At 36.1% G+C, this 23,423-nt stretch overlaps 2 protein-coding genes across 5 annotated transcripts; one reads left to right on the forward strand and one right to left on the reverse strand.

Moving 5' to 3' along the window:
• Positions 1-122: 122 nt before the first annotated feature.
• On the reverse strand, positions 123-4,854 carry ORG1 (OBP3-responsive protein 1). Of its 2 annotated transcripts, none has more exons than XM_086235756.1 (14): positions 4,678-4,854; positions 3,960-4,277; positions 3,816-3,859; positions 3,661-3,739; positions 3,466-3,579; positions 2,859-3,041; positions 2,683-2,769; positions 2,222-2,328; positions 2,035-2,122; positions 1,708-1,788; positions 1,537-1,613; positions 1,281-1,416; positions 1,063-1,125; positions 123-915 (listed from the first exon to the last, which is right to left on the reverse strand). In XM_086235756.1, exons 2-14 carry the CDS (start codon positions 4,257-4,259, stop codon positions 262-264), a joined length of 2,013 nt encoding a protein of 670 aa, XP_086091882.1. In that variant the 5' UTR covers positions 4,260-4,277; positions 4,678-4,854; the 3' UTR covers positions 123-261. The 2 variants fall into 2 exon arrangements, with proteins under 2 accessions (XP_086091882.1, XP_086091881.1); XM_086235755.1 differs by lacking the exon at positions 4,678-4,854 and adding an exon at positions 4,399-4,542.
• A 6,325-nt stretch (positions 4,855-11,179) lies between these two features.
• LOC147289245 (LOW protein: zinc finger CCCH domain protein) lies at positions 11,180-19,188 on the forward strand. Of its 3 annotated transcripts, none has more exons than XM_086237417.1 (5): positions 11,180-12,324; positions 14,762-15,683; positions 16,308-17,688; positions 17,823-17,903; positions 18,352-19,188. In XM_086237417.1, the coding sequence occupies exons 1-5, from the start codon at positions 11,697-11,699 to the stop codon at positions 19,042-19,044; spliced, it is 3,705 nt and encodes a 1,234-aa protein (XP_086093543.1). In that variant the 5' UTR covers positions 11,180-11,696; the 3' UTR covers positions 19,045-19,188. The 3 variants fall into 3 exon arrangements, with proteins under 3 accessions (XP_086093543.1, XP_086093544.1, XP_086093545.1); XM_086237418.1 differs by having other exon boundaries at positions 12,217-12,329; XM_086237419.1 differs by lacking the exon at positions 11,180-12,324 and adding an exon at positions 13,806-14,524.
• The last annotated feature ends 4,235 nt before the right edge of the window (positions 19,189-23,423 follow it).

The following is a 23,423-nucleotide window of genomic DNA, read 5'->3' on the forward strand; positions in this document are numbered from 1 at the left end:
AAATAATTTTTTTTATAACTATTTTAATTATATAAGTTATATAACTAGTCAACTTACTATTTATTTATTTTTTTCATTTCAAAGGGTAGCGCATGCATGTGTGCACCAAACGCCAGGGAAAATAGAGGAACATTAGAAGCTGAACAAAATAGAAAGACTCAGAGAGATTACAAGCTTCGGACCACTTTTTATGACGAGCAAAGAACAAATCACTACTGGCACAATGAGACAACTAGATAGATGCATCTTTTGGAACAATTGTTATTTACAGCTTTCATCGAAACAAGACCTTGTAAATAGGAGTGCTGAACCATTTACCCCGCGAATGACTAGCAGCCTGGAGTCCACATATGTTCCACACACGAGCTTTGACAAGTCGAACATTTCAGGCGGGACTTGTGTCCGAACTTCTTGAAGTACATTTTGTGCACTTTTAAGATTTTTGCTCAGTGGATCACCAAGATTCATTGTTACCTCATCAATGTCGCTTGAAACAAGCTTGGCCACTGGAAGGCTTGATGGGAACTCCTTAAATGGTGCTTTCTTCCACTTTCTACCTGATAATTTCTGTGGTAAAGCATCATGACTACTTGATGGACCCAAGGAGAGCTTTCCTGTGGTCTTTTCTTCTTCCTTTAGATATAACCGTCTCCCAGCCATTAATCTAAATAAAGAGTTTACTTGCAGTTTCCCATCTACGCCAGTCTTGTCATGAGACCAGTTCTGACCAATCATGACTGTGAAGCCAATGTCAGAGGCAAATGAAAGGCTGGTGTTCAACTTCGATACTCTTGACACAGTTAGGTGCACATCACCAATGAGGACTCGCTCAGTAGGTTGCCGAAAGGTCAAGCCAATGTGCTTCCCAGTACAGTACAGTAGACGCCACTTTCCTGGAAGCAATTCCAGCCAGTTCTGCATGTTCAAAGTAGAAAATGCTTTAGAGAACCACTTGGACCTTGCTTAGCTATTTAAGCAACAAGCAGATTCATTGCTTTGCACGTCTGCAGGTCACTGAAAAACAATGAATGCAAGACACATGAAGAAAGCATAATTCATTACCTTTGGCCTTGAATGAGGATTCTGCATCTCCATTAACTCAATGAAGTGGGAAAGCCTGCTACGCTAAAATATGAAATTTACAGAAAGTCAGTGCATCTCCTAACTGCCAATTTTCTGTACTTATAAATAGATTGATGGCACAACGTCCATCTATTCATGGCAGAGGATTCATTAGAGGAAAAAAAACAGTATATTTTTGTTGGAAAAAAACCATATACCTGAGGCCTGCCATAGATGTATTCTTCTGAGATTCTCAATGCGGTTGAACCAAGACCCCATCTGATGATATCAATGGATGGGACTACCCGCCATCGAGGTCCACATAGAAATGGGTGTATAAGAGCATCCAAGCAACTGTGAAGCATTAAAAGGGGTTATTTATATTTGGAAATAATTCTCTCCATGAAAAAACAATCTATATTATAACTTCATTTCAAGACCAGATCCCAGCTTCACATATAAACAATAACATACCTTACTCTTTTAGAAGGTTTCGTTGCTAGCAACAAGGATAAAAGGTGCCACCCTGCCCCCCAATTCCTATCAAGTATCTGCAATAAAGAAAATGCACAAAAATATCTTCAGAGAAGTGAGAAAAAGGGGTCTTGAATTCACATTAAATTGCACTGAAGGCACAGTACTTACTTGGAGTCCAGCATTTCCAGATGAGGAATTCCTATGAAGTATTTGCAATAAAAATTCACGCAAACATGAAGGATCATTTCCCTGAACTTGCACATTGATCAAAACTGGTGTTAGAATAAACAAATTCATTAACCAGAAGTTCAAGTTGCTGCTCACGTGAAAACAAAAAACTCCTTCTATCATCTATTGACCATGCAAACAGAGTCTAACAATTAGACATATACTTAAATAAGACTTTTTTATGACAGATGATAACTGATTTGTCATCTTTTAGCATTATATAATCAGAAGGCTCAAACTATATTAGGATAACTTGGCATTTTATACCTTCGTGAGAAATGATTTGACCTTTGTGAATATTAAGGGATCCATGAGTTCTTGCAGCACCATTTTTGCCATCATGAATCCAAGACATCTGTGCAACATGTATGAAACAAAATAAACATTCAGATCTTACAGAGATATCAACCTGAAACTTATTTTTAAATCTCTGTTTGTCATCTCCAAACCATACCTCATGTCAAATGCAATCATCATTTGTCGCCTATCCGTGTTATTATCCATAGTGCCACCATTCGGACGATCCTCATAAAAGTCAGCAGCATTTCCTAATATTCCAACCTGATAAGTGATGGGAAATTTCATTACACGAATCTAAAGATGAGCATGCATGTGGTTGCTACACAAACTACTACTCAATTACTTTAGGCTTTAATTTCCGTGATTTCCCTCCTTCATTTGTTTAAGGTGTGCCCCTCTGAATTATCTTCTTATCATATAACATATTGTAGTTCAAACACTCATGCCATTATCTCTAACAGTCCTGGAAAACGAGGATTTCCCAGTTGACATAAATTCAAGTCCTGAAATTCTTATTGTGCATGCAAATCTGTATGTATCAGAAAAAGTGCCACAAAGGTAAGACATAATTGATATCCAGAAGTCTGACTCTGGACAGGAAAATCTGATGCTCACTTTAATGTGTCTATCCACTGGGCTTATGTGCACATTCTCCAACCTCAACTCTGTATGGGCAAGTCCATGGCTGTGCAAGTAATTCACCTGGATAGAATAAGCATCAGAAACATCATAATCCATCATTTTCTTGGAGGAAAATACTCTGCACTTATGACTAAAAGAATGATGCATACTCCAATTAAGAGATCTCTCATTAATATTCTAATCATCCGCAATTGCCGAGATACTGCAGGTCCTCCAACTGTGTCATCTCCCACCCTTCTAACAGATTCCTTGTCCAACGCAAGAGTAGCCTCCAAGGTTGGAAGCCAATCCGATTGTTGAAGCCAATGTCTTAGAGAAAAACTGCCGTGATACTACAATGAAATTTATATATAAAAAAAAAAAAAAAAAGATATTACTTTGCTAAATTAACACTTAATTAGTCAGTGGAATCTTGGACTACCTAAAAATGCATGCAAAAACAATTGGAAGACAGTCAGTCCCCACATGTGAAGAGGGGGCTTTTCCTGCATGGAAAACCTCAGCCAAAAGAAATTTGAAATTTCCATAGGAAAAACCATCTATCCATTATTTTATTTTTTAGTTTTTGGTCTGAATCTATCCATTATATATGTTGATCAGATGATTACATTATTCTGAGAAGAATAAGTTCGGATATATTTTAAGTCCACCAGACCTTTTCACTCAACCCGCTCTTGTTGAGGGTATCGTGTATGCCAAGTAGAAGACTAAATTAGTGGCAGTCATGGAATCCATTATACACAGAAAGGGACCTACCCCGTGGACCAGAGTGAATGAGCCGCGACCACTGCTTGTAGCTGAGATGTAACCATGAACTTGCATTGAATAAGAATGGTACAGAAGTCTACGACGAACTAACTTCTTTAATACCTGAAGACATAAAAAATACAGTAAGAATGAGATGAAACCTTACATAACACAGTACAAAATCTTTGAATGAAGTCCACAAACCTCTATTGCTCGTTTTCCCCGACGCTGAGCTCGAGCACTAGTAAGACGTCGAAGTACAACTTGTGTGTTATACAAAGGACTGCAATTTCATAACACCGGTCATCAAGCTTGATCTCGTAGCAACATGTCAATTATTAACACAAAAGTAAACCTACCTATTAATATCCTTCACTATAGCCTCCAAAACTACTTCGCCTGCCTACAGAAAAAAAGTAATTAGACCACCACGAATTGAATACATCGCAAGAATAACATTAGTACATCAAACAAAAAATATAATCTCTGAATTCTCTTCATACCCGACCACCAAGGCCAACACTAACTCGGTCAAGAATTTTGAAATCAGACATCTTGAACTTTATGACATGCCCTGACTCTTCCTCCACAGGGACTGATAAGTCACTCTGAACATTTCCCTCCAATTTCAGTGACGAACACCGAACTCCTAAACACGGTCTCCTCTTCCAATCAGATGACTTTCCAATGACGCGCATAAGACTCGGTCTGATCAGTCTTGTCGACAAATTTGCAGTTCCACCAACATAAACTAGTTCAAAACTTTCAAATTTTGGACTCAAACCAACTCCACATAGAGCCATTGATAGGAGCTTTAAGCACTACATAACAAAAGAATAATAACATTAAGTTTCAAAAACTTGTCAGTTCTCAGTTCTCGCTTAAGCTTAATTAGCTAGGCAATTCAAAAATTAATCAATTTCTAAGATCATACACTTACACACTGTTCTGGTCAAATCAGTTTATATACTGTAATTGAGCTCAATTGGGTTCGGATGTTCCTAATTTCCAATACAATTTCTCAAGCAACCAAAACAAAAATAAATCAAAACGCACACGATTTCGCGTTTTTCATATTTCCAGCTCCCCGGACAAATAAAAAACACGTAATTTACGATAAATTGAGCTTCGAGTAAACAAGCAGTAGCTATGGCGAAACTAGAAGTAAAAGTCCAGAAAACTATTGAATTGAAACCAAAAAATTCAGAATTCAGAACTCACCAGCAAATAATGAAGAAGCGGTTGGCTACTGATGAGAAATGAAGAACGAGAAGTGAGAGAGTAAATGAGAGGAGGGAGGGAAGAGTATGTATATAGACGTAATTATATGCATATGCGGAGACGGAGGGAAGCGTGCAACTGTTGCGTGTAAGAGAATGGCGCAAACGCTTCGCCATGGGTTTGTCGCACGTCTACGTCCGCCTCTCCAAATATCTATTATTTCAATTTTATTATTATTGCGTCTTCTTCTTTCTTAGATCGCCACCGTTCGTTAATGCATTTCAATCATGAACCGACGGTTCCGATCTCATTGAATCTAATCGGTGTTAGATTCCATTTTTGTAAACGAAGAGGGGGCAGTCCGAGTGTGGTCTCGAGACTCAACTTCTTTTTTTGATAAAATGAGGGCCGAAGCCCAAACAGTAAGCAACAACAAGCCTGGGCCCAGCCCAATCATCTTTCACGTATGAGTTTAGTTATAATTATACTAAAGTTTAATTTAGACACTTAATTATAGGGGGTATTTCAACTTCATTTATCATCTACAAAATCATTCAAAAACATACCTTATCTAAATCTAAATTGAGAAAATGAATTTTTCTTCCTTTTTTCCTTTTTTATCCCTCTCCACCTCTCACTCTCTTTTTCTTCCCTTTATTCGACCAACCCTTTCAACCCAGCCCCTCTTGACCTTACCCCCACCACAACCTTCCCGATCCCAACTATAGCTTGTGAGGGAATGGTCAGCACCAGGGGACCCGTCGGTGGCCTTGGGCCCAGGGAAATGGCCGACCTTGGCTGGGCTAAGGTGCGCACAGGGAGGGAGTCGAGCGAGGGAGATGAAAGGGAAGAGAGGGATGGTCGAGGGGAGAGAGAGAGGAGCTGCGGGCTGGTGGTGCTACACCGACCGGGCTTGGCCGGAGTTGGCCTGGTCACGGCCAGACTGTACGAAGTCACGCATGAGAAAATGAAGACGTGGAAGAAAAAAGAGAGAGAAAATATAGAGAGAGACTAAGGTAAGTGGAAGAGAAGGGTCTAGCGGGTTGTGGTGGGGGGTGAGGTCGGGAGGGGCTAGGTTGGGTTGGGAGAGTTGGCCAAAGAGAGAGAATAGAGTGAGAGTAGGAGGTGGAGAGTGGTAAAAAAGGAAAAAGAGGAAGAAAATTTTATTTTTTCAATTTAGATTTTAAATAGGGTATGTTTTTTAATGATTTTATAGATGATGGATACAGTTGAAATACCTCCTATAATTATATAATAAAATGACATATAATTAGACTAATATATAAAAATATAAAAAAAACTTAAAAGTAAAAAATAATACACCCGATAAATTCATAATTTTATTGAAAAATTTTTAAATTTATTCATAACAGATAATTTTACAATAAATGTATTATCTCTACAAATCACCAAACACGTTAAAATTCTAAGTAACAAATATTTATTATATTTAAAAGACTAAAAATGGTGACATGTACACTAATGAATGCCAATTAGCTGACATGAGCATGTACTAATCGTAATCAAAAGAGTTTAATCAAATTGTCAAAAACATTACTCACCCCACTAAGCGCATGCCCTCCTAATACTGTCGGCAATCCCATCCACCGGCATCCCCATTCACCTCTCTTTCTCCCTCCTCTTCCACTAACTATTGAACAAAATGCTTCAGAACTGGAGCTTATAGTAAGATTATTATTGCACACAAGGCTACAATAATATGTGACTTGCACAATTGATTCTTTATTCATTTTCTGGATCAAGGTAACTCCTATAAATTCAACTCCCAATGAAACAAGAGTTTGGTGACAAGATCCATCAAAATCTAAAGGCTCATCAGAGAGTTCAAATTTGATGGTGTCTTTAAAAATTACCCGACGGTATTCTTGGGATCAATCACATTCACCGACAATTAAATAATGGATCTCCTCTACGGACTACAAGATGGTACTCGCTCCTCATATTGGCCCAATAATAATGGGTTGTCTCCCAAACATTCAAACAATGGGTGGCCATTGTGCAAGCACTTAGGCCATCAAATGATCAATGTAGTGGGGTCAATGGCCATTTTTGGGTAAAATCAAGTCTCCACCCTTTATATCAGCAAAGTGGATTATGATATTTGGAGACAAATCATACAAAAACTCAACTCTTCATATACATTCATATAATTTTAATTGCGGTAATTATTTATTTGTAAGTGTAACATATAATATATGAAGTTGTATAAAATTTGGGGCCACAACACTTAAAGAGAGTGAGGCAGTTGCATCACTTAGGTTTTCTAATCTCATAAATTATTGTGTGTAATCGTAACATCACGTGACATGATGATATGATGTTATTAATCTACTTAAATTGTAATACATGTAAAATGTTTAATTTCTAAAACCTTAAACTCTAAAAAATATTATTAAAATTGTACACATCATGTCATCACGTTATATAATATTACGATCATGTATAATAATTTTCCAATACCGATATACTACAATAGACTTATTGGTTTAGGAATTACGAAGGATTAGATATCCAACCAAAAAGAGAACACATTAACAGCCATTTGTATTTGGGTTGGTGTTAAAAGGCTTAGACTTGTTGTGTGTGCAGTTGGGGTCGTTTTTCGACATTCAAGTAGGCTGGTGGTGAAGTAATCTGATTTGTGGGAGGGCAACGTACAGCTGTTGCCTTGGCTGTGCGTGTGTACCTAGTTCAAGTCTCCTTTGAGTTCAAACTTCAAAGCTACCAAAATAGTTGCAACCAGATGTGTCCTAAACGACCATTAGGACAGTGCTTCGATTTTTCTAGTACTGTTCCACCGTACATGGTGTCTAACTGTCCATCTTTGTCCGAGATAGGAAAAAGGCACCAACTCTATGCAAGTACACCAAAGTTAGATGGAACTATGAAAGCCACACATGCATTCAATCCTTCTCTCTCTATTAAATATTTAAATTTACCACTTTCGTTAAGGTGCCAACCCCTGATTGGATTTGTAAACGTAATCATCCAATTATCGGATCATCATTCCCTTACCATTCTATTTTGTTTCTACTTATCTTTTTACTTTTCCCTCTTTATTCTCTATCATTTTTTATTTAAATTTCTCCATCAGTTCTTCTATTATTTGTATACATATGAATTCTTCTGTTTAACATAATTCTGCTTTATTTCTTTTCAAATTTCGTGAAATTCTTCTCTACAGCTATATTTAAGATCTGTATTCGTTATATATATATATATATATATTGAGACCAAACATACATTAGTTATATATTTCATTCATTAATCTCTTACATAACTATCAATAAATTTTTAAATATATTTTGTGTGTATAAAAGCATGTGTTAGGGATTTTAAAATTTTCTAATATTTAGTTTCTAGCTAGCATTTTTTATTTTTGTGATTCCTGATAAGTCACATATATAAGGGTAATCAAACACATGTTTCTTTTGAATTTAGTATGGTATAGTTCAGGATACATGAGGGGATTTATAAATCTAAGATTTATGATTTATGGCACAAATGTAGTTACAAATAGATGTTACGTTAAATGGAACAATAGTACTGTAAATGCCATGCACACTCTGTTACATGTAGTAGTGGTACAAACATATTCTTACAAAATATACGGTTGAATCATCTATTATATTCCTTATTAAACTATATGTAATTTATAAATTATTGTAGTTTCAACATCATTTGTTACCATTACAAAAAAAATTGAATCGTAGGCCAAGTTGTGACATGATTTGTGATCTTTGGCCAATAGGCCATTCCAATACATTCATGTATTATATAAAAGCGTAGTAGGTACATTTCATAATTATTATTTTTTTAATAGTATTAGACATCCCACGTTTTTATATCATAATTTCATACCACTTTATGTGGTAATTTACATGACATTCATACATTAGACACTAAAAAATAAAAACAAAAATTCAAAAAGAAAAAGAAAAACCTTGTCCAGTAAAATAATGACACATAAGATCGATGATATAAAAATGTGATATAAGAATGAGTAAGTATAACATTATTCTTATTTTTTTTATGTGGGAGATGAAATATTCGAATATGTAATCTCTCAAATGACCAATAATTATTAGTTGGTTTATTATATAGTTAGTCTTTCCACACTCGCTTTCGCGAATGCAAAAAAGCTTTTTTTTGGCGCAAACACTGATATTTTGATAAACGTAATCAATTTAATAGATAACGAAAAATAAATTTAAAAAAATTAATTATGGAGAGGGATGCGACAATTAATTAAGAAAAAACAGGTGATAAATAAATTCTTATGGGCGAGAAAGTAAATTTAGAAAATAGATAACCGACCATTGAATTTAAGTCGAAACAATCTTAATCATTCGAACTCGGAGATAATTAAATAATCGTTCTGTTTTATTATATAAATTAATTTTACATTACCAATTAATTTAGGATCTCAGTCTAAATATTAAGAATTACTCTATTTAAACTAAAAAATCATTCCTTTACTATTTTCATTTAATGAAATTACTCTGTTATTGGTTCAAATTATTTTTATTTCCTCATTATTATTATTATTTTTTCAGAATGGGAGGGGTAGGAATTTTTGTTTTTTAATTTGTTTGAAATGTAAGGGCCCAAATCCTAAAGGGAATTTGTTTAAAATTTTAAGAAACAGATAAATATATTTTTAGAAAATTAGGATTGAATACCAAATCTCAATAATTTTTTTGTATAACATGAAGACTATATAATATTTCAATTGAACTACCAAATTTAAATGTATTTTTTTAGATTAAGTCACAAATATGTTGGCCCATTTGATTTGAGTTTTTTCCATTTGACATTTTTGTTCTTCTTTAGCCCACATAGATGAGTGTTAGTTAAAATTTATAAGGTTTTGACAAAATTGCCCTTGAGGCTTTTATAGTAGGGGTGAGCACGGTGCGGTTCGGCTCAGTTCACCCTGAGAACCATGCACCGCGCCAGAAGTATTCTATTGGTGTGGTTCGGTATTGTGAACATGATAAAGTGGGGAAAAACCAAACCAAACCAAACCATTGCAAGGACGGTTTGGTATGGTGTAACGTGCACGGTTTAGGCTTAAGCCCAATTATTTTGTTGGTACTCACATTTCGTTTTTGAACTTTTTGGCCACACAATTGGGTTTTTGAACTACCATTCTACCAATTAAACAAATACAAATACAACTTTAAACTTTAACTTGCTTAGTACTTAAAATTTTAAAATAAATACAACCTGCTTAAGTTATAAATTATAACTATATATAAGATTATATATTACTATAGAGTAATGAGTATAGTATATATATAACTATATACTACTATAGTATATACTAGTATACTACTATAACTATATATTACTTATATAGTTATATATAACTACTGTAGTATGTATACAACTATATACTAAATTATTAACTATATAGTTATATACTAAGTTTATATATAACTCTATATACATAAAACATTATTATATAGATTATAGACTATATAGTATATAGAAATAGAATATACTAATTTTATTATATAAGATATAACTAAAATTATATACTAAAATATTATTATATATATATAGAATATTAAACTTATAGGGTTATATAAAATATATTTAGGGTCTAAAAAAATGTATAAAATGTGTATAAAAATGTGTACAAAAATGTATAAAATGTGCATAAAAATATATAATTATATTTTTTAAAAATTACATGGTGCGGTTTGGGTTGGTTCGAGCAAAGTGAGCATGAAATCAGAACCGGAACCATCCATATACGGTTTGGTTCGGTTTTATTTACGGTGTTGACTTTTTTGGTCAACTTGGTATATTTTCGGTTTTATTCGATTGGTTTGATTCGGTGTTTCGGTGCGTCGGTTATTATGTCCACCCTTATTTTATACTATCTTGAAAATTTGCTAATGTAGTCTCAACTTCACATTTAGTTGTGACTGTACGACAGTCACATCTAAGTTGTGAGACAGTCACAGTTAAATTGTGACTTAATTGAATTTTTTTAGAGAAATTATACTACAATATAGTATAAATAGAGGTCAAAACAATACTTTTATTCAAAATAATATATAGTATAATGGTGTGGGTTGTCTCTTTCAATTTACCAAGATAGTCACAGTTAAATTGTGACTGGATTGTTTTTTTTTTTTTAATACAATATAGTATAAATTAATGTTATATTTGTGATATAATTTTATTTTTATTTTTTTATTATAGTGGCATGTAATGTAATATTTATAAATTTTAATATCTTTTACTTTATTATTTTATTTGACTTTTTAACTAATACTGAATTTAAAATTCTATTTAATTTTGATACATAAATTAAAAAATTATTGAAATTTAGTAGTTAAAATCAATCTACCTCCATATTGTCCACCAAATCCTAAAGGGAATCGGCAATAAACCCAAAATCCCAAGGGCAATCGTGTCACATAAAACACAAATTGTCCACCAAGTCGCCTCCGAGTCTCATTAACTCTTCGAATCCGATAAACAAAAGAACAAAGGCCTCGCGTCTTCGCTCTCTTTCTCCCTCTCCCTCTCTCTGTTACAGCACATGTTTTCTCACATTTATCCCCAGCCGACGCCAAATCTCTGTTTGGCTCAGGCGTAATTTTCACCATCTTCGATCCCAATCTCACACCCACCCACTTTGCCAGTCCCCGGCGATCCGTTCTCTTCGGTTCCGACCGCCGGCTACTCTACCCGTCTGATTAGGTTTATATGCAGTTACTTGCCTTAACCCTGAAAGTAGTGAATACTTTTTTGACAATTAGGGTTTTCAATATTGCTTATTTGAGTATTCGGCTTCCTTGCAATTAGGGTTCCAATCTCCAATCTGAGCACTGAGTGTATCTCGGCGATTCGAATTAGGGTTTCAGTATTCGATTGCGGAGCCCAAATTTTGTTCGAAGAAATTAGGGTTTTTTGTTTTGAATTTAGAGGATTTGATACCTTTCGGCGTTCGAGATTAGGGTTTTGAGTGTTTCGCAGTGATGCCGAGGAGTTCAAGGCACAAATCAAGCAAGCATAGTTCGAGGGATGCAAGGGAGTATTCGGATTCAGAGAAGGATTCGAGCATAAAGGATCGAAAGAGCAAGGAAGAGAGTGGTGGAGTTAGGGCTTCGAAGGATTCAGGCTCGAGTGAGAAGCGGAAGCTCGATTTGAAGGACGGGAAGGACTCGTATGGTGGCTCCGGAAATGGGGAGTATTCTGAGGATGTAGTATTGACTAAGCGGCGCAAGGAGAGGGTTGATGACGGAGGGAGCGATAGGTGGAACGGCGGCGAGGATGATCACAGAGGAAGCAGTGAGGTGTCAAAGAAGTCAGTCAAGGCTTCGGGGGATTCAAAGAGTAAGAAAAGAGATGAGAATGTGGAAATGTATGGAGAGGGTGGTGAGTTGAAAAAGAGTACTAGTAGTAGTGGAAAGAGTGAAGGGAAACATAGAGATAGGGATAAGGATTCGAGTCGAAAGGAGGCCAGAGAAGGTGGTGGAGTAGAGAGGGAGAAGGAAAGGGAAAGGGAAAGGGAGAGAGAAAAGAAAGGTAAAGATGGGAGAAGTGAGAGATTGGTTAGTAGCGATGAACAACGTGTGGCTGCGAAGCAAGGCAATGAAAATACTGGTAAGGTAACTGAATGGGTTTGGTAGTAATTGTGTAATGTATGTGATTGTATGGAATTTTGGTGACTTTTCACGGGTAAATAATTGTATAAGGATACATGCTTTTGGTTTTTCCCCCTCTTTCTGGGTTAGAGATAATGTTGCTAATTTCTAAGCTGCTGACCTTCATTCCGTTTCGTAGAGTATGGTTTATTTTATTTAGTTTTATCTTTCTTTTTTTTTTGGGAGGGGCGGCTATTCCTGTGTTTATGTTTTTCTTGTTGCGTTTATTGCCATTCTCTTCGGTCTTTTTTATCTTTCTTCTTTTTTCTGTCCATTTTCTACCCCATCCTTAAATGTAGGACACTTGTCGTGAATTTCATAATGTTGCAATTGATCCATCTTGAGTTTGGTTAGTTATGTAATCTTTTCTTTTATTTGACTGTAATAATTTATCCTTTTAAATTTGAACTATAATTATATTGAAACTCTAACAGACAGAACTAGTCGTAGTCTCTGTGTCTGAGTAACCTTTGTATCGTCCATTTTATATCACTCAATCAGTGATTAAGGACTGTGGGTATATCCCTAATTTTATCAAATCATAATGTGGGATGAGAATGTAAAATGTGATAGCATGGGGGAGGTTTGTTTGTATTGTAATATTTGTCCAAGTGAAATTAGAATGTCAATTTTTGAATAAATTAAGGTGGCCTAAGTTTGAATTTTATGGCTGTAGCTCTTATTTGTGTGAAAATCAAATTTGATAGAGGATAAGGAATTTCTTTCAAATAGGCAAAGCGAATTAAAAACAGCATACGGAAGTTTTCTGGGTAGCCGGATGTAGTTGTTTGGAATGAAAAATGTGTTGTTTCAGACTGTGCCTTCTGAATTGAAGTTTTGTAATTTATAATGAGTTTTGTCTGACTAATTTTATACGGATTGCATTTAATGAATATGTTATGTCAATCCTCATTGGTTGTGAATATATATATATATATATATTTTCAAAAATTAGATTGGCATACAGTGGCTGCGAATTTGCATCATGTGATTTTTTTTTTCATGGTATTCTTTGTTAGAACATTTGCCTGATTTTTGAATAACTAATGCTCTGTTTGGGAGATTTCTTAGAAATTTAGTTGGATATTGAACTCTCCATTGGGATTGGGGATTAGATGATATGAAAAAAAATAGCATGAAATATTGGACCAGCAAAACAATTTGAGAGAAAAAAAAAAATCAATTTGTTTGAAGTCAAATATAGATGATTTTTGAAGGGGAAAATCTCCTTAAGCTTAGATTTATATTTATTGTATATGGTAAATATGAGTGACAATTAGTGGAAATTTAAACTCCAATTGTCTTCTCATTAAACACAACAGACAGACAGACCGACACACTTTTAAAATCAGGTCACAATCCTTAATGTGTGAAAATTTGTTTATAGATCTTAATTTTTTTTCCATAATATTATTTGGATATATACAGATCGAAGTTGAGTGGATGAATATAAAAGTGTTGCTACTAGAGCGGCCCATTGTAATATTTCATGTATAATGGATGCTGCTATCCAGATTAGTTGTGGGACCCACTACGGTCTTTTTATATAAAGAATTACATTCGTTGTCATTATTAATTTATTAGTCACTTGAATACCTTAGGCTTATTATGGCAATTTGTCCTTGTTCGGTATGCTCAGGATTTATGTTTCTACTTGCCAAATTCACACTGGATGCAAACTCAATTAAAATTGTCATCTTGGGAAACTAACAACGAAGTGCCATGTTGGACAGAGCTATGTGACAGCTTATGGTTGAGTGTGGCTGTCTGACATATGAGTTGGCAAACATTCATTGGTTAACTTGATGCGGCTGTTTCAACTCTAGATTTAGAGAATAAATATCTGTGAATAGATTACACTCATTTCAAACATATGATGGTTCTAGTGAGACATATGATAGTGCAGAAGGTGTTATGTCAACTGAGTCGGCACAATTAACCTCCATTCTCTTACTTTTTGACATTTTTTGAACTCCATATGTGAACTGAGGCGGGGTTGATACATACTCTTGAGATGTTTGGAGGTTTAGCTGTTTTCCTTAATTTTCACTAATTTCAGAGTGATTACTAGCTTTATCATTATGATGGTTTCGGTTGTCTTGTGGATTATCTGAATGGTCGTTTGTTCTCATGAAGATGGAAAAAGTAGTTTAAGTCAGGTTTGTGCTTCCCCTAACCCAATATTCTGTAGTAAGATCTGTACATGACTTTGTTAGTAGTAAGATCTGTACATGACTTTGTTAGTAGTAAGATCTGTACATGACTTTGTTAGTGGTAAAGATCTGCACACTTTGTAAGTAGTAAGATCTGCACATGACTTTGTTATATAGAATTACATTTTGTGAGCACAACCTCATTTTGTAACAATATTTATGTCTTAATCTATGGTGTTGCAGATTTAAATGTACGGGATGAGTTGGAAAGTCCTGAATCAGAGAATCATCTTGAGAGACGAATGAGGAAAAGGAGAGGTGATTCTGGTGATGGGGATAAGCATGTAGATGATGTGGAAGACATCAATGATGGGCGATTATCTTCTAGGGATGATTCTGGCAGGGATGGCAGGCAGAAAGATGAGAAGCGCAAGGATGAGAGATACAAAGAGAAGTATCGGGAGGACATGGATAGGGACAATAAGCACCGAGATGACAAACAAAGAGATGAGCGCCCTACAAAAGATCATCCTAGCAGCAAGTCTGACGATAAGCATTCAAGGGATGAAAAAGATGTGACGGAAATGCAGCAGAAGAGATCCAAGCTTCAGGATGGTGAGCGCAAAGGAGAGAATGACCGTGATCGTGATCGCAATCGGGACCGTGACTCATATCATGTTCGTGATCGTGACCGCTACCATGACCGTGAACGTGAACATGGGTGGGATCATGGTCGTGACCGTGACCGTGATCGTGATTATGATCGTGATTGGGATTGGGATCGTGAGCGAGATCGGGATGGGGATCGTGACCGTGACCGTGGGCGAGAACGTGACAGGGAAGGTGATCGAGATCGCGATCGTGATTATGACCGGGATTATGATGGGTCACATCTTGATGATCGCAGCATGAGATACAAAGATAGTAGCAGGGGAAAGAGAAGATCTCCAGATGATCGTGATGATTGTAGTGATACTAAATCTAGAGTTATCAAAGCTCGATATTCTGACTTGGAAAAGAAGTCATCAAGCGGTGATAGAGTTGAGTCAGATGTTAATAAGGGAAGATCTCAGTCCCGACAAGCTTATGTAGACACTATATTGAGCAGCCATAAGCGGAGGACTTCTCCCAGTTCTAATTCACATGTTGGCATGGATGAGTACAGGTAGTTCTTTCTTTTTCTTTTTGTTTTTTAGCATTCTGTACATATTTGGAAAAATGTGATTAAAGTTGGCGTTAATGCGGATTCACATATCATGTTTTTCAGATTTTTTTGCATCTATCAGTGAGTGGATGTTGCTTCTTTTACTTTTATTAAGATTTAATTTTGGTTACACATAGAACCTTATTATATATCCATGCAGAGCAGTTGTTAGGATAAATAATTTTTGGAGATTTTACCTCATAATGTATTCTTATGAGAGAAACTACCAGAATATTGGATTCCCTTTTTTTGCAAGGTGTTCTCATTACATCTGCACATATATATATATATATATGTATATTATATAATGTCGTAATTGATGATATATATAAGCCTGAGTTTCAAGCTGGGAGGATAAGGTGCACAGAAACTTCTATATGATCTCATAATGCGCAGCTTGGGATCTTGTGGGTATTATGAAATAAGATGCTATTTATAATCGAGTTAAAGTAACTTTAATCCATGAGTCAAGATTTTAATGGTTGAAAAGGAAAGTTTATAATTTTGTTTTACAATTTTATTTTTGGAGGTATTGTTATTTGTTGTATTCCATAATAATTTGCATCACTTTTCTCCTGTTACAAGGTATCTAAATCCAGAAGATTTGAAGTATAGGGATTCTGTGGGGGAGCAGAGGTCCAAAGCAATTCCTCCCCGAGATGTATCTGGTCTCTCTGGAGTTTCAGAAAGAGGTTCCAAGTACAGATCCATGGAGAAACCCATTAAAGTGGATGAAGGCCATTTGGGGGATCTGTCAAATGAAAAGTCTTCAAGTTCTAAGGCTTCACCCCTGCCCTTGATAGAAAGATCTCCTTCATCATCAAGTATGGACCGTAGGTATATGAACAGAACTGGTGTCAGACGGAATCTTGACATTGAAGAAACAGGTCGGAGAAGCAGTGCTTCCATTGATAATAGAGATTTCTCTAATACTGAGGATAGACTGAGCCGGGACTTACCATCAGAGAAGCCTTTGGTGGATGAATCATCTCAAGCTGATTCGTCAGCTCACAACAGAAGTAGTCAGAGTAATTTATCTTCTTTGTTTCCTCCACATCCCTCTTTCAGGGCCGGAGTGGACAGCCCTTCTTTTGTTGGTTCACTGGATGATGATGGTAGAGTTAACTCGAATGCACGTTACAGAAGGAGTAGTGATCCCAATATGGTTCGAGGGCATGGTAATGCATGGAGGGGTGTCCCAAACTGGACTTCACCAGTTCCAAATGGCTTCATGCATTTCCAACATGGAGCACCTCATGGTGGCTTTCAAGGGATGCTGCCACAGTTTCCGGCTCCACCAATTTTTGGTGTTAGACCTTCAATCGAAATTAACCACTCTGGGATGCCTTATCATATTCCTGATGCTGATAGATTTCCCAGTCACTTGCGCCCACTTGGGTGGCAGAATATGATGGATGGTACGGGTCCTTCTCACTTGCATCTATGGGATGGGAGTAATGGTGCCTTTAGGGATGAGCCTCACATGTATGGCGGGGCTGAATGGGATCAGAACAGGCATCCAATGAATGCTCGGGGTTGGGAATCTAGTGCGGACACATGGAAAGTACATAACAATGATGTGAAAAGGGAGTTGCCCTCCCCATCTCACAAAGATGATTATACAGTGCAGGCCCTTGTGGATGATGCTGTGGCTGGGCAGATAGGTCAGATGTGTCATCCGGAAGATAACCTGGATCTTGGGGTTCATGCTAAAACTGTTGAAATGGGGTCCATTGTAACTTCTCCTTTAAAGGAGTCTATTCCTAAACCTAGTCATGAGAAGTCACCTGATCGCTCTAAATCGCCAAGGGATAATGCCCCATGTTTAAGAAATTATTATCTTTCCAAACTTGACATTTCAGCAGAACTTGCTCGTCCTGAGTTGTATAGCCAATGTATGAGTATACTTGATACAGAAGGGAGCCCAACTGTTGATGAAGATGCTACCATGCACACAATTTTGGAGGTGCAGATTTTTTTTTTGGCAAACCTTTGTCCAATGTTATTTTCTTTCTAGTATCTAGTCTTACTGTTTGTTTTTATTTTAGTATCTAGTCTGATTGTTATTGCATCTTTGCATCTTGTCTCCTAATGTCACAGGGTGCAAGGGCAGGATTGCGATCATCCAAAACCTTGTTGACTTCCTCACTCTTTCCTCCTTTAAAGGATTCTGTCTTTCAGGTATGCTTTACGATGAATGATAAATTTAAACACTTGCTATATATAGATATCTTGTTAGTCTTTGCTTAAATTAGACATATATTTGTATTTGTTTGTAATTACTGGCATGCATCTTGGGGCTCCAACTCCAAGTACTGGTATGATTGCACATCGTATTGTTGTGTTGCTGGCTTTTTAAGAGGCATGCATCGCTTTGTTTTGCTATTTTGTTCTCTTCTAGATTACCCTGTGGATTACTATATGTTTACTTCCATGTTCTCATTCTTGGTTCTACTATGACATTTACTTTTTTCTGATTGGTCAATGGTGCATCAGTACTGAATCGGTCATCGAAGTTACCCTGAACTTCAAATATACTAAATTGATCATGTTTATGAAGTTGTTAGGTATTATTTGTATGTGGTAATTATGAATCCTATTGGTTGACATATTGTCTTCTGACTTGCAGAAGGTTATGGATCTTTACAAGAAGCAGAGGATGGAAATAAGAGGCATGCCATTTGTTGCTGGAGGAACATTGGATATTATTTTAGCATCTAATCAGGAGAATATGGAATCAAAAATCCTTTGTGATGTGGAGAAAGTAGAGGAGTTAGTCCCAAATTCTGATGAAGAAATGGAAGATGCTCCACCACTTTCAAGTTTAGATCAGAAGAATGTTTTGACTGATAATGATAATGCTGATGAGAAACTTGAGGAGCTGGTTTCAACTCCCAGTCATGAGGTGCAGAATCACACCTGTCTCACTTCTCCTAAGTTGGAAATGCCAGTTAAAGATTTTAGTGGAAGCAGCCCAGGAGAGCCTCAAACAATTTTAAATGGGGGGGAAATAGATTTATTATTTTCTGAGGAGGTGAAATTAGAGGTTGGCGATGCTGAGGGCTTCTCATCACTTGATACTAAAGTATCTCTTACCACCACTTTACCTACTGTTGGAAACGACTTGAATGTTCTTAGCAAGGCTGAAGATGATAATTCTATTTATCATGCTAAGGAAGGTGCGGCTGTTGATGCAATAAGTGGTCCTTTATTAAAACCAGATGGTTCTGCCAAGGCTTGTGAGGCTTTGATGTCTGGGTCTAATGAGTCTGATTCGGTAATTTTAAGTCGGATACATCATTCTCCTGAAAGTACACATTGAGACAATTTCTATATCCATGTTTTTTTTTTTTCTTTTATTGCATTTAAGTTAATTCTGCTCATCCTATTTTCTGTGGCCTCTCGTTTCACCAAGGAAATAAAATTAAAATATGGTTTTTCGGCCCCTTGAGCTTTGGTGTTCATACCCCTGCATAATATTGTTTTCCTTCCAGCCCTTGGCTTGGTAGCATGAACTTCTGTTGGAGTTTCCCTTTTGCTGGTTTTGTATTTGATAGTCCTGCTTTGCAACCATTTTCTACGAACTGGGTTTTGCTCGAAATTTGGACATGGTATGCTTTTCTGATTCTGCTTGGTTGTCGTCATTGCCACCCACTTCTTTAAGATAACATCAATATGCTTTCTGAGTCTTTTGTACGTAGATTGCTGCATGCAGATAGGGAATGAAGATCTAGAAGTCCTAATTAGGACTACTAATGTACAAAAAATTAAAATAATGGTCTTTTGTTTTCCACCCTATATTGTTGATACTTTTGTTCTTCTTATTTTTTTGGGTCTGAGTCTCTGAGATACTTCTTTTCTGTTCTTTCTATTATTTTTATTTTTATATATATTTTAAATGCTCCATAAAACTAGCGTTTTTCCTTTTTCCCTGGTTATGTTGTATGACTCCGAGGATTCTTACAACATATATTTACTAGATAGCTGGATTTTAGGATTTTTGTTTGTATAGCATAAAAAATTGAAAAGAGGGAGGGGTGGTCGTTGGGGGGGGGGGGGGGTGGGGGGATGATGAAGTTGATTCAAATTAGTTGTCAAATTTGTCTACAGTTGGCAAAAAATAGAATATTGCAAAAGATGGTAGCTTTTGCTGATCAGTTTTATTCTTTACATTGATGCAGAGCGGGGCTCTTATTTATGTTATAAACATGTTTCTGATTCAGGAATTTTTTGTGTGAAATTTTATGAAATAACCTATTTTAATTCATTGCAAATTTTGTTGACTTCTTTGGAAAAAAACAAGGGGAAATTCTTGGGTCCTGAAATTTGAGGATCTTTTCATTTTCAATACCAATAATCTTATAACACATGTCATTTCTTTTAAATAAGTTTATCTCATAATTTAATAATTGTTATTATTTTTTAAAGGTATTAACACGTTATAAAATTATTGGTATTGAGGATGAAAAGGTTCTCAAATCTCATGACCTAAGTAATTCCCATATTATAATTTTCACACATTCGGTAATTTTTAGATTAAATCACCCTTCTTTCTTTTGATAGTGGTTGAGAACTTGAGATGAAATTACTGATCATCAGTAATGCTAAGAGAGATAATATTTATAAAAATATTTCGACCAACTTGACCACTATCAAAAGTTTTAAATTTATAAAAATTGTAAACTTTTTTGTGGGAGGATTAAAACATTTATAAGACACTAAACCAAGTTACTTCATGAAAATTTCCTTATTTTATCATTGTAAACGAGAGAGAGAGAGAGAGAGAGAGAGAGAGAGAGAGAGAGAGAGAGAGAGAGAGAGAGAGAGAGAGAGAGAGAGAGAGAGAGAGAGAGAGAGAGATAATTAATTACCATCGAGTGAGAGACTAACTGGACTGACCCTAAACAGATGAAATATAAGCTTTGGTAATTTTATATCACTTTCCTACATTCCTTATTTCCTTTTTCTTTTAGATTTCCCTATGATTGTAAATGTAAACCTAGTTTTGAAAGAATCTAAAGACTTGGCTCCAGTGGCGTAGTTAGGAACTTTACTCATTCGGGGTGAGTTTTAACTCCTAGTATATTCGACAAAAAAAAAACTACTAGTATATTAACAATGGTTTCTTTTAATTTCTTCCAATATCTTAAATAGATAGATATATATATATATACCAATAATGAATTATTCATATCAACTCGATCATTTTTTCTTTACATTAATAGTGTTTTTTTAAAACACTTACATTAGTAGTTTTTATGCTAGCTCATTGAGACACAAATTTATATATTATTATCATAAGTTAGAAAATTAAGTTTATTATGACAAACTTATCATGTAAAAGTTATTAATGATAACTCTTTTTTCTTTACAAAATCACATTTAAAGTGTTCAAAAATATTGCACAATTTTGTGGACTTATTAATTAGCATATGTAATTGAACCCTTACTTGTGGATATGTTGTCCCTCATAGTAGCTGGACTGGTCAACATATTCTAACAAAAAAAAATTTTCAATATCATTAAAAAAAAGAAAGCTATAGGGGTCAGTTGACGCCATTGCCCCCAGGGCCCCACTATGTCTTCGCCATTGCCTCCCCTAACCTCACCCTCACCAGTCGGAATTTGGACTAAGAGGGAGCGCCTCTCCCAAAACCTGCGCACTTGGGGCCAACGATGTCGCTGGTGTTGCGAGAGGGGGTCGTCGGAGAAATCATTGGTTGGCAATGAGGTGGAGGGGTCGCATGAGAGTATATTGGGGGTAAAATGGTCATATAGCAAAAGTCTGGGAGCCAAAACTTTTGTTATTTGAGGTAAAATGGTCATGACACACTTTTCTAATGGGCCTTCATTGACCTTCACTATGGCACACAGAAGCCCATTTTTGTTTTCTAATAAGCCCAAACACACATCTATATGTTTCTATAGCTTATTTAATTGTTATATGATAACTTCATTATTTTGAATGCACAATTAAAAAAAAATATTTACAACAATAAAAAAAGCCATACCTTGTCCTTCATGGGAGGTGAATATGGACACATGGGACTAGGGGGAAACCCCCGCGGATCAAGTATAAAAAATGTTGCTATGATTGCCTGTACATCGGGCAAATTTGGTTAATTCTTTATTTTATGTGGTGTATCCGCGATATATAGTAAATGAAATATACAGAATTGTGATCAATCAAATATTGCAAAACCCTGGCATCTATTACCGGTCAGAATTTCTTTACATAATTAGAATTACTTTCACAAACAAAAAATTAAGAGAATTAACTTGTTCTTAAGGTAATTAATCATCAAATATCTCCAATAAGAGTAAGCATTTTTTTTATAAAATGAGCAAGACATATCAACTTTTACCATTGAAAAAAAATAATATAATTATTCACTTGAATTTACACATGATACACAAGAAATTATTTCATATTTTATGCAAAAAAAAAATATATGTCATAATATATTAACAAAAATAATAATAAAATTGAAAAGAAAAATCAATTCATTAGAGGTGAGGGGGGCCTGTGTCCCCCCCCCGGTCGATCCCTATGTGGCTTCGCCACTGCTTGGGTCCCAATATTTAACAGATTTGTTACTTGAGGGCCAAGCGTAGTCATTTACTTTCCTAACCACGCTGAGAATAGCTCTAATAACCTAAGTACTTAGTCCCCCCCCCTCCCCCCAAATAAAAAAACAAAGTACTTCTCTTCTCTTTCACGCTGGTAACAGTATAGTTGGTTCCCAAAGTTCTCTGCCACTTTGGTAAAAGAACATTGTTGGTTCCATTACAATTTTCAATTCTGAAGTTGAAGGGTCCGAAGTAGAAGACAAGATGTCACGTTTGAGTATGAAAGACTTTGAGGGCAAGGAATTTGATCCTGGTTTGTCCCCTTTCGATATTTTGGTCGAGGTTTCCACTGTTGCTCGCAATAAATTTAAGCAAGAGAAACTAATGAAGCAGACGAGTATCATCAAGAACCAGATGGGTACGTCCAAGAAAGAACCAAATTTGGAGGTAGACAGAGAATTTGAGGCGGCTGAGGCATACCCTGTTGGACCTTTAATGGTGTCTAAGCAAGAGAGTTGTATGAAACACAAGGCCTTCTTCAAAGTAGGTCCCAAGAGAGAAAAGTGTGATGGAGAAAAGTTCATGAATTCTGCTATTGAATCTCTAAGAAAGAATGCCACTTTGAAAAGAAAGAGCAAGGATGATGATGATGAGGATTGGGGTTTGGAATTCAAGGCGCATAAGAAGATGGAGTTGAAGAAGAAGAATACCAAGAAAGGCAGGGGTGGCTTGAAGACGCTGAAGAAGATAGTACCAACTGGTAGTCCTTACTCACCCACTCAACCTTTGCCTGAAGAATTCTGGAAAAAGATTGACAGCTTGGGTGGGACTAAAGTGGGGTTTGTCATAGAGAAGCACTTGTTCAAAACGGACGTAAATCCGAACGATAACCGGTTGTCAATGCCTGTAAACCAAATCCAATCAAATTTCTTGGAAGATGATGAGGTAGAAAGGCTTGAGAGAGAAGAAACCTTGACTGTTTCATTTATAGACCCCAATCTTGAGAAGGGAGAGATATGCTTGAGGCGATGGAACATGGATAAGGCTCAGGGCAAGAAGAGCAGTAGAATGTATGTGTTGAGAACTCAATGGAATCAGGTTGTTCGGAGCAATGGTCTCAAACTAAAAGAT

This window comes from Dryas octopetala, chromosome 3 (genome assembly GCF_963921425.1).
Source record: "Dryas octopetala chromosome 3, drDryOcto1.1, whole genome shotgun sequence".
NCBI classification, from domain to species: Eukaryota; Viridiplantae; Streptophyta; class Magnoliopsida; order Rosales; family Rosaceae; genus Dryas; species Dryas octopetala.

Coding starts and splice junctions, on each gene's coding strand:
- ORG1 (XM_086235756.1), bottom strand. CDS start 4,259: ATGGCTCTATGTGGAGTTGGTTTGAGTCCAAAATTTGAAAGTTTTGAA. Junction 3,860..3,959: donor GTGTTGGCCTTGGTGGTCGG/GTATGAAGAGAA, acceptor TTTTTTCTGTAG/GCAGGCGAAGTAGTTTTGGA. Junction 3,042..3,465: donor CATTCACTCTGGTCCACGGG/GTAGGTCCCTTT, acceptor ATTTCATTGTAG/TATCACGGCAGTTTTTCTCT.
- LOC147289245 (XM_086237417.1), top strand. CDS start 11,697: ATGCCGAGGAGTTCAAGGCACAAATCAAGCAAGCATAGTTCGAGGGAT. Junction 15,684..16,307: donor GTTGGCATGGATGAGTACAG/GTAGTTCTTTCT, acceptor TCCTGTTACAAG/GTATCTAAATCCAGAAGATT. Junction 17,689..17,822: donor CCATGCACACAATTTTGGAG/GTGCAGATTTTT, acceptor CTAATGTCACAG/GGTGCAAGGGCAGGATTGCG.